The sequence below is a fragment of the Bos indicus genome, chromosome 6, assembly GCF_029378745.1.
Source record: "Bos indicus isolate NIAB-ARS_2022 breed Sahiwal x Tharparkar chromosome 6, NIAB-ARS_B.indTharparkar_mat_pri_1.0, whole genome shotgun sequence".
NCBI lineage: Eukaryota > Metazoa > Chordata > Mammalia > Artiodactyla > Bovidae > Bos > Bos indicus.
In genome coordinates, this window is record NC_091765.1 from 100164380 (window position 1) to 100181551 (window position 17172).

Genomic DNA, 17172 nt, shown 5'->3' on the forward strand with positions numbered 1-17172 from the left:
ACATTTTCCTTTAAACTATGAAAAAAAATTTTGCAAGTCTGTCCTTGACAGCAACTCTTCTTGAGGTCATTAGAATTATGAATAGTACTACATTAAAACAATGAGAACTGCTCCGGGTTTTCTCTTATCACTGATCTATTTTTGAAGAAGTATCTATTGTCTTAGAAATTCTTAGCATTCCTATATCTTCTGGCTCTACAGTGGAGTTGCACTGGGGGGGAATTTGTAATAAGCACAATATCCTCAAACGTGGGACTCTACTATTTATACTTATGATGATATGGAAATTTTGTTAGTATATTTAGAAAGAAGACATTAAAGCAGCCTAAATAAACTTAAGTGTTTTCTACATTCCCCCTTTCTGGGAAGTCAGTTTTCAGACCAAATAAGCTAGTAACTATAAAAACAGATGTGAGTTGCTAACAATCTCAGATCAAAGGCTGAAATGGAAAGTCTAGCTGATGACAGAGTGCGCCGTGCTTCCGGAAAGAGGGCAGGACAGCAGAATATTCCTGATGTGAATATAGCAGGGGCTGGAGACAGACAGAGATATAGTTTATCATTGCTTACATTTCACAATATGATGGACAGGAGAAAAAGCTCAGGGAAAAGGAGCCGAAACCATGAGATGTAGTCCTTTTCCAGAGGTTCATTCAAGTCTGAAGGTCACGTCTCCCAAGAGCCACTTGTCTCTCCCTGCGGCTGTGCACACAGCCCCGGGAGTCCAGCATCACTGGGAAACTCAGGATGCGGAAAGCCTGGCTTTAAAACGTGGATTGCACTAGAACTGGAGCCAGATCCTAGCAGCCAACACCTCTGCAAGCAGAGACTTGAAGCAGGCGCTTCTGAAAGATATATTCACAACTAGAAAAGAACTACACACAAGTTTTACCGGACCTCAATTTTGTTTTTCCTTCTCTGAAGAGCTGGCTCAAAAACTTTTTCTTTTTTTTCTGGGGGTGGTAAATAGGAGGTATTTATCTGAAATGAAAAAAAAAAAAGTATCTGGACTACTGCATTTAATCATGTATTGTAATTGTGTTACTCTACCTTTTTGCATCAGAGACAGATATACAATGAACATTCAGTTATCACAGATTGCACACTAAGAGAGTAATTCTTCAGGCCTTTTACATAACCACCAAAGAACAGATATTGGATTCTGCGATATAGTACAAAAGTCCACAGTCAATCCAGTCTTAGCCAGTATCTTCAATTTACTTCTGTTGCTGTACAAATAATCGGCCATTACTAGGGCTTACAAGTTAATAACAGGACAAAAAAATATACATTGCACTGACACAAAAAGTCAGCTGTGTTAATAGTCATGCAACAAGTAACCAAACTTGCTGAAATTAAAAATACTTTCTAAAAACAGTTTTAATGGCATAAATATTTTATACACAGTTCATTTACCCAAACAAAATGTATTTAAATGATACAAAGCAAAAATAAGTTTCTACCAACTTTATACATAAGAAAGTGCAAAATAACTTATCTAGAGTGTTTTGCTATTATCCAGACGGATGGCTGCTGTGGGCAGCTAGTCTCCTCTTCAAAAGCATGACATTATCATGCCACACTACACACAAATGTTAGAAAACATGGATGAATGAGTGGATGGATGGACAAACCACTACAAAGATCAGGCAGAAGCCCTGTGAGGTACTCTCAGAGAAAGAGCATGGACCACACAAAGGTGGGTGTACATGCTGAGAATATATGTTGGTAAACAAATGTACATGGAGCACAGAAAGACATCCAGAGAAACGATTAGTTTATGTGAGTGAGTGTTCTTGGGTGTGTGAGTGATTTGTGATTTCTGCATTAAAAGCAAAAAGGAAAAGAAACCCCACTGAACAAAAACGGTTGCCCACAGCACCAGCTGCCAGAGGAAATACTATCATGAGGGTTTTGGTTTCCACCTTCTAGTTATGGGAGTTGTGTCCGAAAGTTTAAAAGTGTTCATCTCATATAACTTCATATTACATAGAGGAATAACCTTTAAGTAACTACGTACAGACATTCATATATTCAAGTCTTTAAAGAACATCTCTGCCATTGGGTTTGGGGTAAACATGGTTCGTGGACACAAGGAGGACGCCTCTTTTAAAAAGTGTAGAATAACACTGCTACAACTCATCTCTAGGTCCGGACAGGGGCAAAGCCCACGGCTAGGTGAGAGCACAAGTCCTGCAACTGCTGAACACCCAGCATTATTTATTAGCACTGAAGGAAGAAGGTTGGGGGCGGAGGGGGAGGAAGATGGGAGAGAGGGAGACACAGGAAGGAAAACAGAACACAACTCTTCTTCAAGTTAAAGTATTAATGCCAATAATCCTTTTATTAACAAGTATACTTGAACTTTTAGAAATGGAAGTGTTTTCCTCAATTTTGATATGTAATCATAAATAGACGGTAGGCTCAAACCTAAGTAAATAAAGGTGTAAATTTAGTAAGCATAAGGCACTAAAGCAGCCTTTATATTTTTCTCTTGGAGACCTAGTTATCAGGAAGAACAAATTTGTTCTTAAGCTGGTTTCAGCCCATTAGGTACAAGGTTACTGTTGTACCAATGCCTATGCTTGAATGCATGTGCATATATGTGCATTTTAGTGCATAAGTGTGCCTGTCACCAGGGCCTAAAGATGAAAAATCGGGAATGCCAAAGCCGCTGTCCTTCGTGTGATACTCCGAGAGGTGTGAAGGCCTGTCCTTCCTTTCCTGGGCCATAAATGCTTCAATGTTTTTCAAATCACAGGGCTTTTAGATTTGTTCATAATATTATCACTAAATATCTGAAAATGTTAAAATCTAGATTAATCGTTTCATTTGTTTTATATATATATTTATATATGTACATAACACACATTTTAAAAAATCCCACCACCAAAGCCTTTTTTTTCTGTAAACGAAACTTATCTCTTCACCCCCACCAGCTTTAGTCTCCCTGGATTTGTGTGTTCTGTATCCAACTAGTAGAACAAATTAAATAACTAAATATTAAAATACTGTAATTATATTCATAGCAAAAACAAAAAAATAGACATTGATACAGTATAAATCTCACTGTTTTCAGGTAGATGGCATTAAATGGTAAAGGTTAAATATAAGCAGTTCTGACATGATCCAGTTTTACAACAAGGTTTACATGTTAATTCTGTACACTTTTTTCTTTTGTTTTAACCCTTTTTTGGAAAATAAGCTATAGTAGAACATTAGTGTCACCAAAGACACATACTTCTTATGTTCTATGCAAGAGAAGCTAATTTGGGTTACATGCAAATATATTTCCATTAGTTGAGGCAGGGCTGTTTCCTGCACTGCGTGGATTGCCCGACCATCAGGGCGCAGTGCTAAGAACGGATGCTTTGACCACAGGGCAGTCCAAAGAGAAGTCTACGTGGGGCCTCATGACATCAGAACAACATCGAGGTGGTATGTGGCCATGTGCAAGATGCCCAAAGATCGCCAGGGTATCTCAGGGCCAGACTCCTATTCTCCCACACTGTTTCCTAAAGAAGGTCCACATGACATTGTTTTGGTTACTAGCTTAGGTTAAGTGGAGATACCGTGGGCAACTTGAGAAAGGACATCGGGCACACGGGCTGGGCTTGAAAGGGGGAAGGAAAAAAGACCACAGATAATGTCTTTGAGGATTTAAAAAAAAACATATTTATAATTAATTGGTGAGCGATGTCAGACAAACCATAAGTATTTCATTGAATTAGTGGTTTAGTTGGAAGTCTCATGTTACAGGCTGTTAAGTCCTTATTTAGAAAAAAGGCCTTTGTACCTATTTACAATATACACAGTTACTTGCAAAGAAGTCAGATTTACAACCGTTTTCTAAAAGCCTTTTTTTTTTTTTTGTAGTCGTTGATTTTTCCAATTGAGGATGAGTAGCTCTACAAAAACGAGACGCAAGAAAAGAACAGTTAATACGTGAGGATTTTCTCTTGGAGACAGCGACTGTTAAGGGAGAGTCGGATATTGAGACGTTGCTCCTGGGAACCACCTCGTCTTCTCGGCAGGTGCTGCCCATCTGCACAGTGCCTGCCCCACGACTGGACTCTATGCCCGTCTAGTCAGTGTTCCCTTTGAATCCCACACTTCAGATGCACGGTGTGAAGAGATGTGTAAACGGAGACTGTTTCGATGCCCTCCGAGCTGCAAGTTGTGACGGGGGAGGCGGGAAGCGGGGTCTCGCGACTGTGGTCTCCAATCAGCTGGGTGAATCTTCAGCAATTCCGAGGCCCGTCTTCTGAACTCCGCTCATGCTGTAAGTTGTAGTAACAGTTCTGACAGACACGTACTGGGGAGGAGATTTTCAAGCGCTTGATTTCTGACTGAAATCGGCTGCACCTAAAGAAGAGGCAAAACCAAGTAGTTATGGATCTTTTCCCACATCGGACCACTGGGCCCCGAAATGCTAATTTAAAAACAGAATGGACAGCCTGCAGCATAACGCTCAAGACCATATTGTGTCAGAAGAATGCCAGAGGCCGTACTGGGTCATGTGGTTTTTGACCAAGGACCACGAGGAATGCTGTATTCCTTGTTCATTCTATGAAGAAAAGTGCTAATAGACCAAGGCGAGGCATTTATTTCACAAAAGAGGATTAAAAAAAAAAGATTCTCCTACAGGATGAAGCCAAGGGAAGTGAACAGCTCTGAGGCCATTCTTCCTGTGCAGGACGGAAGTAGGGCATTCTGCCTCATGTCCTGTAACCCTGGGCGGTATCCCAATGTCTTTACTTGGAGCCTGACTATTTTCCCTGGGCGTTACAGCTCTTACTATTCATTTTAAAAGCTACTTTGGTCGGTCACTGAAGAGTTCTTCTGAGCTTTTAAACACTTTGAGTCACTTTTCAGTCATTTCTTAAACAGGTAGTTTGACTTTTCTGTCTGGTCCAAATGTTCTCATTTTCTGTTTATCTTGACAGAATTTCTTGAGGTGGAATACACACTCAGAGATGTTCAAGTTCTTTATAGAAAGCATTCTTATTCCTGGCATAAAGCAGGATATGACCCTGAATGTGGCACTCCGTCACTTTGAGCTTGGCTTTTCACAAGACCGAAAATTTTATTTTCTCCATTAATCTACCAGTAGAAGTGTCCAGAGAATAAGTGAAGTGCCACCAGCCTTGGGGGTTTAAGGGACTGGACTTTGAGGAGACCCTCAGGAATGCTGGCAAGCTCCCTTAACAGCTCAAGGGTAAAAGATCACGGCAGGGCTATGCCCTCTGGGACAGCATTCCTTCCATGCCCATTATGTCATCATCAGTCACTTGTTTGGTTGGTTTTTCAAATAAAGCCTCCATTCAACATTTGAGGGCCTGGGATACTTTAAAGAATCACCTACATGTAAACAGTACTTTGAAAATTAAACACTACAAAGAACAGATGTATGTCAGCAGACATATGGAGGTGCTGATTACCAGAAATTACCGGATCACTAGGCTTCACAGAGTGAGTGTCTCAAAGCACAGAAGCTCAAGACAGATTCCTCTGCCATCATGGAAATTCCTGTAAGAAGTGGCTGGCAGCAACTTTCTGCTACCTCACCTTGAATTAGACATCTCAGGAGAAAAGGTTTAAGACATTAATCTGAAAAAAAATTTATAATTATGATAACACTTTTTACTAAACACCTATACTGACAGATTTGCATCTGGTGCTTTACAAAACTCATATGTGATTTCAGAGAGGGCTAGTAATGTGCTGAGATGACGCAATGGACAACAGCCCAGTGAGCACCCGGGCAGTGTAAACCCAAGACTGTAGCTTTTCCAATAAGCCAAGGCTCAGGACTGGCTCAGGAGCAATGACACACTTTGTGTTTTCTGTGAAAGCATCTTTCGAGTAAGGCAATATAAATATTAGTGAGTACTGCCTGGGGCATCTTTTCTGTTGTCTGCCATGAAAACTAAGGACTGGGGCTTCCCTGATGGTCTAGTGGTTAAGAATCTGCCTGCCAATGCAGGGGACATGGGTTCAATCCCTGGTCCGGGAAGATCCCACATACCTCGGAGAAGCTAAGCCTGTGGGCCACAACTACTGAGCCCACACACCCTAGGACCTGTGTTCTGCAACAAGAGAAGCCCATGTACTGCAATGAAGGGTAGACCACACTGCAACTGGAGAAAGCCCACGAATAGCAATGAAGACCCAGTGCAGTCAAAAATACGTACAAGATACATTCTTGCCTGGGAAATCCCATGGACAGAGGAGGCTGACAGGCTACAGTCCAAAGGGTCACAAAGAGTTGGACACGACTGAGAGACTAAGCAGGCAAATATCTAAGTAAATAAATGTTAAAAAAAGGAAAGTAAGGCCCGAACATGCATATGTGGGACCCCAGTATATGACAGAGATGCCAAAGAGTCAGTACATATGGGACAGCTGACTCTTCATACCCAGGAAATGTAAGCGATCCCCACCTCATGTTGTACCCCCAAATAAATTCCAAGTGGATTTGAACCTAAAGACCCAAATGTGAAAAACAAAACTTTGAAACTTTTAAAAGAAAATGAACAAGGCCATCTTTATGACCTCACTACAGAGAAAGATTTTTTAAGGCCAAAAAAAGAAGCAAAAGTCATAAAAAGTAACACATGCTACTACATCAAAATTCTAAACCCGTGTGCCAGAAAAAAACATACATCAAGTTAAAAACACAAGCCATAGACTGGCAGAAGATATCTGCAAAACATATATAAGGCAAAGGATCAGAGCCTAGGATACAAAACAACTCCTCAAGTAGGTGGGAAAAAACAGAAGAGCAAACCCAAAAGGGAAATGGGCCAAGTTACCCAAGAGGAAACTCAAAACTGCCAATAAGCATGTGAAAAGATGTTCAACCTCAGAAACGCTGCAAGTTCAAACAACACAATCTGGCTATCAGATTGGCAACAGTGGAAAAGCTTGGCAGTACCAGGTATGAATAAGCACTGCAGGAACTGACATATCCCGCTGGAGGGAGAGTGAACCGGCACTACTGTTCTGGAGAGTAATGTGGCAATAGCTGCTTAAGCTCAGGGGTATGTCTGTCATCTATCAGTTCCTTTCCGAGGTATCTCCTCTAGGGAAACTCCAGCTTGTGAATGAAGAGGGCATTTATAATGGTGTGCATTGCAGTATTGCTTATTGTTCTGATAAAATGAAACAAAATCCCTTGAGTCCATCAAGGACCTCCCTCGTGGTCCAGTGGTTAAAAGTCAGCCTGCCAATGCAGGGGACACAGGTTCAAACCCTGGGTGAAGACGATCCCACCCGCCACTGGGCCACTGAGCCCATAATCACATCTACTGAAGCCTGTGCACCTAGAGCCCTGCCTCTGCAAGAAGAGAAGCCACAGTGAGGAGAAGCCACGGTGAGAAGAAGCCACGGTGAGGACAAGCCACGGTGAGAAGATGCCGAGCACCCCACCTAGAGAGTAGCCTGAACCCTCGCTGCAACTAGAGGAAAGCCTGTTCACGGCAGAGACCCCGAGCAACTAAAGATAAATAAACAAAAATTAATTTTTTAATTAAAAGGAAAGAAAGCTTGCATCTCATCTTACTTCTGGCAGAAGAGCTGACCACAGTTCCTGCAATGGTGCCGTCTTTCCGTGAGAGAGAACCGCACGGAGCAGCCTGAACAGCTGTCCCCTCCTTCGTCCTTCACCCAGTGGTCAGCGGCAGAGCGGCCGGGCTGGTCGCTCACAGACCAGCTGAACACCCGGCCCCGACTGTCGCCCACGAGGATCCTGCTGTGGTCCCTGCAGGAGACATGGCAGAGTCACCGCCACGTGGCCGCAGCTCCCTGTGACCCCAGTCCCCAGTGGATGTGTGTGCTGGGGAGGGGTCGAGCATGAACAGGCACAGAACAGCACTGAGCCAGAATGCGTACTTCCATCTCGACTCTCCATGCATCAAACCATGCTGTATCTCTGAAGAACAGAGAAGGCAAAGTTTTTTGGTTTTTGAAATTCACAAGTGAAATCCACACACTGGCAGGTGTCCTGGTGTGCCTGGTATAGCCCCACAGGATAATACAGATGAAACCTGAGCTCCCCAGAGGTGGCTTGAGTGTGGGCGCCTGGGCTGGGCCCCAGGAGAGCTGGCTACTTACTTGGAGACGCCCAATGCAGTGATCTCGGCAGGGTGAGCATTGTCCTTCCGGTCAAAGGCCGTGTGCATGGTCAGCTTACTCCTGAACACGAGCTGCCGTTCCCAGCGGTACCCTGGGGTGGAAAAGGGCAACGCATGACTGATGAAGCGAAGGGAGCCCACGTATGGTAGGTGGCCCCTGACAAAGGGCCCTCAAACTTCAGGGTGCAGCCGAACACAGCTCTGGCAGCCTCTCTGGTTCTTGGTCACTGCGGCCTTGGTTATTAAAGGTCCAGCAGTCTAGCCTGACACTGACCATGGACTCAGTTAGGCCTTCACAAGGACAAACATGGAGAGGGGGAAACCCTCAGTACAAGACACAACTTCTCCAGTTGAGGACGTGGCCCCTAACGCTATCATAGGTAAAGTTCTCTGTGAATAGAGTTTTATCTATTTATCCGTAATCCACAGCCTACCCATTTTCAACAGCTTTCATAATTTGTGAATGAATGAAGTTTTGGTTTGAGGTTATTTTTCTTTACAAAATGCCCAACATATTGCAAATGCTACTGTAGGACAGAATCTCCAAGGGTCTCTAGGTCCACTTTACACAAGAAGAAACGTGAGGCCCTCTTGGCGGGCGGCCTCGGTCACAGGGATGGGGCAAAGAAGAGCCGCAGCGCTCTGCCTCAGTCCACCGACCCTCGCCAACCCACAACGCTTGAGAAACAGACGTGGGACTTCCGAGTTACCAGGCTTCAATCGGCTGTAATTCCGCGCCTCGATGGGATTGGGGTGGGGGTGGTTAAGGGGAGTCTGAAGATGAGGTCTGCTCTGGCCCTCTGAATAGTTCACAAATATGAAGCCGTCTTTCTCATCGAGGCTGAGCTGATCGGACCAGCGCCTGGAGTCGTCGGAGCCACTGTCGTTATACCAGGTGGCTGTGGCTCGGCAGGAGGCTGCCCGGGGCCGGTGGCTGGTGCTGCTGGGCTGGCTGGGCGTGTCCTTGGGGTCCTGGCTGACGCTCTGCTCGTCGGCCTCGGAATCGCTGCTGTCCTCGTCCTGGGCTTCTTGCCCTGGGTGATGCATTGGGGGAATTAGAAAACACACACACATCATGATTAGATCTAGCTTTGTCCCACTGGTATTTTTCCTCTACTGGTTAAGACACAAGAGACAGTATTTTAAGCTCAATATTACAATATGCAAAGTTGCTTCAGTTATTTCCCAGTCTTTGTGGCCCTGTGGACTGTAGCCCGCCAGGCTCCTCTCTCTATGGGATTCTCCAGGCAAGAATACTGGAGTGGGTTGCCATGTCGTCCTCCAGGGGACCTTCCTGACCCAGGGATCAAACCCACATCTCTTATGTCTCCTTCACTGGTAAGAGGGTTATTTATCACTAGCTCAAACTGGGAAGTCATAAAGGCAAATAAATTGCCAAAATTTTCAGTTAGGTATGATAGCAAAATGGTAGAACTTCAGAGTTCATAGACTGTTGTGGCCCAGATCCTTAGATCGGCATTTATTCTTTCACGTTCTGGCCAAAGCCTGCCTTTATGAATTTCTCACCACCTGCACCTGCCTCATGGCCACAGCTTAGCTGGATGTGCCCGCTCTGCTCTCCACGCAGCCCTGCTCCTCTTTGCAACTAGTTTTGCACACGTAGGTTGGCCCTGCCTGGACCCATCTTCCCAATATCTGTGTGTTTCGATGTGACCTCTCTCTCAAGACATATCTTAAATGCTTCTTTCTCTAAAATCTTACATGGTTCCTGCAACAGAAAGTTAACTCTCTCTTCTGGGCTCCTAACAGCTGTATGGCTCTCACACATTTAAAATTATCACCCCAAACTATCACTTTTGGTCATTATTTCTGCAAGACAGTGGTCAGTTGGAGAGAAGGAGTTCCAGCATGGTGCCTTCCACACAGCAGTCAATATAATGACAGCACAGATGAACAGACTATGGATAGAAATCTTAATTGAGAATTTTGTTCTTCCTCCTCTTTCCATTGTTATTGTGCATTTCTTCAGATCAATTCCCTTGCAATAGTCTACTGGAGGGAAAAGTGGCTTTCCTGGTGGCTCAGACGGTAAAGAATCTATCTGCCTGCAGTGCAGGAGACCCGGGTTCAATCCCTATGTCAGGAAGATCCCCTGGAGAAGGGAATGGCAACCCACTACAGTATCCTTGCCTGGAGAATCCCATGGACAGAGGAGCCTGGCAGGCTACAGTCCACGGGATTGCAAAGAGTCAGACACTACTAAGCGACCAACACTTTCACCTTCTTTCAAATATACGTAACTGGAATAAAGGAGAGAGCAAGAACAAGAGAGCAGGGACCTCCCTGGTGGTCCAGTGGTTAAGAATTTGCCTTTCAATGGACATACAGGTTTGATCCCTGGTCAGGGAACTAAGATCTCACACGCCGCAGGGCAACTAAGCCTGTGTGCCTCCACTACTGAACCCACTCGCTCTGGAGCCCATGAACCTGCGTGTGTCAATGAAGATCCTGCGTGCCACAACTACAACTTGACTCAGCCAAAAACAAACAAACAAACAAGTGAGCAAGCACCAGTCCACTACGCATATTTTTTAACTAGACAAATACTTAATTTGCCTGTGGTAAAGTCTGCCTGCAATGAAGTAGACCCAGGGATCAAACCTGAAGATCCACCCGAAGGAGGAAATGGCAACCCACTCCATTATTCCTGCCTGGGAAATCCCATGGACAGAGGAGACAGTCCATGGGATTACACAGAGTTGGACATAACTGAGCGATTAACACTTCTACTAACGTTAGTAATCTGGTTGGCTAATTTCAGGGTTTTTTTTTTAACCCAATGGCTTATGATCATGGAAATCTTCAAACAGTGGTCTTTGACATGGGTTTGATTTCCAGAGAGCCACTAGCTCTCTTTTTCATCTGGGGCCCTGCCCTTGAGTCCTACCACTTTGACATGGTCCCAAGTTAACCCCTTCTGTGGGGTGCTCTCCGCCTCTGCCACTCCTGCCAAACTTTGTCCACAATGTGAAAACATAAAGAGGACGAAGACATACAAATGTCTCTCCTCCCTGAATCTGACCCCTTCTTCTCTCCTTATTTGTATTTCCCTGTTTTTCACTTACAAGCTTTGTTAAGAAGAAGGGAGAGGGACACACTTCTCATTAGACTGAACAGTCAATGTCTGACACACAACAGTTATTAACTCTCAAATACTAACAACTGAATTCTGAGTGTAGGTCTTCAAACACCCAGATGGCTTTCTTCTTAGTGGAGCTGCAACTGTCTATGTGGAAATTTACACACATTAAAGTAATACAAGCATTACAATGTCCTGTTCATCGGTTCTGGCAAAGAAAATAAAAGCTACTGTCAGCTTACAAGGAGAAGGATTTGTGTCTTTCTGATAGTAAGTCTTTTCCCTTAGCAACTTCCTCATATTGTCAAACTCATGCTGAATTCTCAATGTACAAAAATTAGTCATGGAGAGATCATCTAGAGATTGAACTTAAAGCCCCGTTCCTTTCTACGAAGAGTCTTGGACCAGTTGATCTAAATCAGCGAGAGGTACTTCTCTGGAGACTCAGTAACCCAAAGCATACCTTAGCTTGATTATTTGGTGTCATTTCCAAACATTCTGTGTGTGTATATATACACACACAAATAAATCTATATTTCACTGGAAAATGTTAAAGTGCTTCACAAACAGCAGATACAGAACAAAGATTGGGGCTTCCCTGGTGGCTCAGTGGTACCAAGAACCTGCCTGCCAATGCAGGAGATGTGGGTTTAATCCCTGGGCTGGGAAGATACCCTGGAGGAGGAAATGGCAACCCACTCCAGTATTCTTGCCTGGGACATCGATGGCCAGAGAAACCTGGTGGGCTATAGCGCATGGGGTCGCAAAGAGTCGCACATGACTTGGCGACTAAAAAAACAAGAATACAGATCACCAGGTTTCTGACTGATGAAAGACCGTTCTGAGGGGGTCTAGGGCATGGACTCTGGTCTGTCTCTGTGAATAGTTTACAAACATGATGCTGCCCTGTCACTCACACGGAGCTGTTCAAGTGATGGGTGGCACTGAGGTGTGGCTCCCTGACTCACTGGACAGTGGACTCTTGGACCTGCTTTGTATTTCTCAGAATGGAAAGGCCAAGCCTCTGGTATTCTGGGAAGCTTGTAACTGTATGTATCGTGGGATGCGAAAGCTGACCATGAGACACTACCACTCGGGGCATTGCCTGATGAACCAGAGAACTCTGAGCCTGCCAGGCTGCTTTGCACACCAGATGGTTAAGACCACTTCTGACAGCAATGCCCGACCTCCGGCTCTTGCTCACCTTGGTTGATGTAAGTTTTCATAAGGATTAAAAAAAAAGAAACATGAAAATTACTGCAAAACTTAGAAAGTATTCAATACCGATTTGTGCTTCTGGACAGTCTTCCTGCATTTCGAGGACTTCAGCAGGCTCAGGGGCTGGTGTTTCAGGAACTTGCAAAAATTCCATTCTCCAAAACTGAATTTAAATAAGCATGGGAACAAAACAACACAATTGAACAGATTACAGAAACAATTTATGAGTTACTGCATGAAGATGGATTCTCAGGGTTACATAGGTAACCTGATTTCTCTTATTATGTACCGTCAGGTTTCCCTGTATCTTGAAAAATGTGGCAGGGACTGCTTACAAATTAAACAGTTCTCCCCAGACTGTGTTGCATGAGATGTCAGTGAGTTTTTCATAGTCAAGGGAAAAGGAATGGGGTCAAAGAGATTTCAGAAACACAGTTAAACTATGTACACTTCCTTATTTCCTACAAAACCCCTGTGAGCCTTGCATACACTGATACATACTTTACACCTCCAAGAAGGTGTACAGGAAATAGGAGCCTCAGACATGTTTGGCTAGGGTGCTCTTCGTGATGCCTCAGAGACGGAGTAATCTGGAATGCTGCTCTGCAGGCCTGCGGCTTTGGGGGTGTGCCCATAGTCTGAGAGTAGAGTGTGGCCGGGGAGTGGCCGATGGCTTCATTGTGTAGCTCTGCTTATGACTGTGATTACAAGGGCAGCAACCATCTGCTCTGTCCTTTTACAGAGCATAATTAAAGAAGGACATAAAGAAAAATCTCCCGAGAGAAACACCTAAGTATTAGAACAGACTAAAAAGGTCAACAGTCTGTGGATTCCATTTTTGGTAGAGGCCCAATGCATGAACGCATCGGCTTCCCTGGTGGCTCAGACAGTAAAGCTTCTGCCTACAGTAAGGGAGACCTGGGTTCGATCCCTGGGTTGGAAAGATCCCCTGGAGAAGGAAATGGCAACCCACTCCAGTACTCTTGCCTGGAAAAATCCCATGGACAGAGGAGCCTGGTAGGCTACAGTCCACGGGATGGTGAAGAGTTGGACACAACTGAGTGATTTCACTTTCTTTTCAACACATGAAAACTAAGAAAAGGATAAATGGATCTAGGATTCAGTAAAATCGCCCAGGATCTGAGACAAGAAAGAAATGGATGATGTGAGGGCCCTGGAAGCATGATCGAGCTCTGTGATTCTCTGCAGAGAAGAGACGGTTCGCATTTTCCCTAAGAAGCCTTCTGACGGGCTGAAAGGCCAATACTTGGGCAGCTGACATTTCTAGCAATTGCAGCGTGACAGGGAAATGGTGTCTAAGTGATCCTGTGTCAAGTGGTCAATAGCACTAACACATCTGCTTAATGGGGGAAAAAGAGGCCAAGTCACTGATGCTCCCCACGTCTGATAACCCAGTGGCCAAGGTCTACATCTGAGCGCGAGTTTGCTAAACAGCAGGACAACCTCCAGGTGTCTTCACCTGCGGACAGGTACAGAAGCTTCGAGTGAACCAGGGCACCAAACACCCTGGAGCATGTGCTCACAGCGGACCTACCCGGACCACGCCATCCGAGTGTCCCGTGACGATGACGTTCTGCGTGTCCCACTCGTTCATCTCCGACACACAGCAACAGACGATCTGCTGGCTCCTGCCTGTGAATGTGTTCACACTCACGACGGGGTTCCCGTTTATGCTCCACACATGGATGTACGTGCCGGCGCAGGACACGATGTCCCCCTGAGATGGGGAAGAGAAACGTCACTCCCAGCAGAGGACACGCTCCTTTCAGAAGCAACCGAATCTTTGGTCTAGCTCTCGAGAACCACTGGTTCTAAGTGCTTTGACTAGTGACTGGGTAGTTTCTGAGGTAGCCTGGAATCCAGAGCTTGCTGACCTAGAAAAAAATGCCCTGAACAGAGGCCTCTTTAAGAGTTCAAGGTGGCATGAAGACTGGCCAAGGTGATCTGGTGGTGAAGGTGGAAGCCCTTTCACACACTCAGCAGAGCCCTGCTGCATTCTATGTCAAAGCTATCTGTAATCTGAGGAGGTGATAACCACTCTCTTACCTCTTACTGTTTACAAAATCTATACCTTCCACCAAGAGGTAGGAACCCACTTAATTTTATAAAATGAGCCCAATCACAAAAGCCACAGGGTAGAAGAGAAATCTGTTACTTTGGTGCAGCTGGGACTCTCCTTCAATAAATGAAAAGATGAAATCTTGGTAACACTGTAATATCCTATTACAAATGTGTATTCACAATAGAGAAGAAGAAAGCTAGTATGTAGGTCATTTCTTGGCACACTGAATAAAGACTCCCTGAGCTGAGAAGTCAGTTTTTCATGAGTTCCAAAGATAGGGGGAAAAAAAAATGAAGCTTTTCCTTCAAATTCTACCAGTTTGGTGAAAAAACAACCCACTTCTGTTAAAGGAACTAAGCTTCTTCCTGAAGCATCAATGGTGTGTCGGTTAGTGCGCTGGGCCCTTTAGACACCCCAAAGCTTTTACACCATCCCAGGCAGCCTCTCGTATCCCTGAGATAGTCTGACAGGAGTGATGCTAGGTCTGACTGCAGAAATGATCTGGTGGATTTCAGTACAGCCAGTGGGCGTAGGACAATGTACAGAAATTGGAAGATGGTCATCAAAAACAATAAATATGCCAGCAAATTTGGAAAACTCAGCAATGGCCAAGGACTGGAAAAGATCAGTTTTTATTCCAATCCCAAAGAAAGGCAGGGCCAAAGAATGCTCAAACTACTGCACAATTGCACTCATTTCACAAGCTAGCAAAGCAATTCTCAAAATTCTCCAGGCTAGGCTTCAACAGGATATTAACCGAGAACTTCCAGATGTTCAAGCTGGATTGAGAAAAGGCAGAGGAAGCAGAGATCACATTACCAGCTTCCACTGGATCATGGAAAAAGCAAGAGAACTTCAGAAAAACATCTACTTCTGCTTCACTGACTACGCTAAAGCCTTTGACTGTGTAAATCACAACAAACTGTGGAAAATTCTTCGAGATGGGAATACCAGACCACCTCTCCTACCTCCTGAAAAACCTGTATGTAGGTCAAGAAGCAACAGTTAGAACCAGACATGGAAAAATGGACTGGTTTCAAATTGGGAAAGGAGAACATCAAGGCTGTATATTGTCACCCTGCTTATTTAACTTCTATGTAGAGTACATCATGCAAAACGCTGGGCTGGATGAAACACAAGCTGAAATCAAGACTGCCAGAGAAATATCAACAACCTCAGAAATGCAAATGACACCACCCTTACGGTAGAAAGTGAAGAACTAAAGAGCCTCTTGATGAAAGTGAAAGAGGAGAGTGAAAAAGTTGGCTTAAAACTCAACATTCAAAAAACTAGGATCATGGCATCCAGTCCCATCACTTCATGGCAAACAGATGGGGAAACAATGGCAACAGTGACAGACTTTACTTTTTTGGGCTCCAAAATCACTGCAGATGGTGAATGCAGCCATGAAATTAAAAGATGCTTGCTCCTTGGAAAAAAAGCAATGGCCAACCTAGACAGCATATTAAAAAGCAGAGACATTAACTTTGCTGACAAAGGTGTATCTAGTCAAAGCTATGGTTCTTCCAGTAGTCATGTATGGATAAGAGAGTTGGACTATAAAGAAAGCTGAGTGCCAGAATTGATGCTTCTAAACTGTGGTGTTAGAGAAGACTCGTGAAAGTCCCTTGGACTGCAAGGAGATCCAACCAGTCCATCCTAAAAGAAATCAGTCCTGAATATTCATTGGAAGGACTGATGCTGAAGCTCCAATACTTCAGCCACCTTATGTGAACAGCTGACTCAATAGAAAAGACCCTGATGCTGGGAAATGATTGTGTGCCGGAGGAGAAGGGGATGACAGAGGACGAGATGGTTGGATGGCATCCCCGACTCAACGGACATGAGTTTGAGCAGGCTCTGGGAGACAGTGAAGGACAGGGAGGCCTGGCATGCTGCAGTCCATGGGGTTGCAAAGAGTTGGGCATGACTGAGCAGCTGGACAACAGCAACATCAAGAACAGAGGAAAGCCAGAAATGAAACAGCAGGACCCAGGCAAGAGAGAAGGTAAGGGAAGGCAGGCGTGACCCAGTGCTTTTCCAAACCACTGTCTATGCTGGTCTTGCTACTGTTCCTTCCCCTTCTCCCCCAGTTTACCAAGGTGGCAAGAACCAAACAAAAACCACAGTGAGCAAAGCACTGCTGTGTCTACCTCTGGATCAGCCCCTTGAACCACCTCTGACGACGAGTGTCAGCAACTGAGTTTTAATTAATGGGTTCAGGCTCTGTAGGAGATGGGAGGCTGCCACCCCATGATGTACTATGCAAGACATTCTGCAATTACTCCAGGGCACCTCGATTAGAGTGCGTCTGAGCAAACCCTGTGGTTAGGCGGGTTGAGAGTAAGGAGAATTAAAGGGCAGCTGCAAGGCAGCTTATGCCCAAAGTGTAGACTGCACTAAGGCAGACTTGATGATGGCTATAAAACTGTAACAGAAATAGAAATCTTCTCATGAGTGCTGGAGATGACAAATGAGTCTTCAAAGGGAAACTAACATGTCCATAGTGTCCGCAGCAACTACTGCAGTCTAGTGAGTGGATGCTGGCCCCAGTGACAACTAACTAGAAATAAAATCCTCAGCATTTAAGAACAATCATAAAACAAAGTGCTTGAAATGGTGCAATTATGCATTTG

The 17172-nt window shown here is 44.7% G+C and overlaps 1 protein-coding gene across 7 annotated transcripts in view; it reads right to left on the minus strand.

The window, feature by feature from the left end:
* Nucleotides 1–1014: 1014 nt before the first annotated feature.
* WDFY3 (WD repeat and FYVE domain containing 3) overlaps nt 1015–17172 on the minus strand; it is a 283525-nt gene continuing 267367 nt past the window's right edge. For all 7 annotated transcript variants that reach the window (XM_070791719.1, XM_070791718.1, XM_019963046.2 and 4 more), the window contains 6 exons: nt 14009–14191; nt 12520–12616; nt 8846–9169; nt 8116–8227; nt 7565–7762; nt 1015–4365 (listed from right to left, as the gene is read on the minus strand). In XM_070791719.1, coding sequence (XP_070647820.1) covers nt 4242–4365; nt 7565–7762; nt 8116–8227; nt 8846–9169; nt 12520–12616; nt 14009–14191 — 1038 coding nt within the window. In that variant the 3' untranslated portion in view covers nt 1015–4241. The remainder of the gene's footprint in view (nt 4366–7564; nt 7763–8115; nt 8228–8845; nt 9170–12519; nt 12617–14008; nt 14192–17172) is intronic.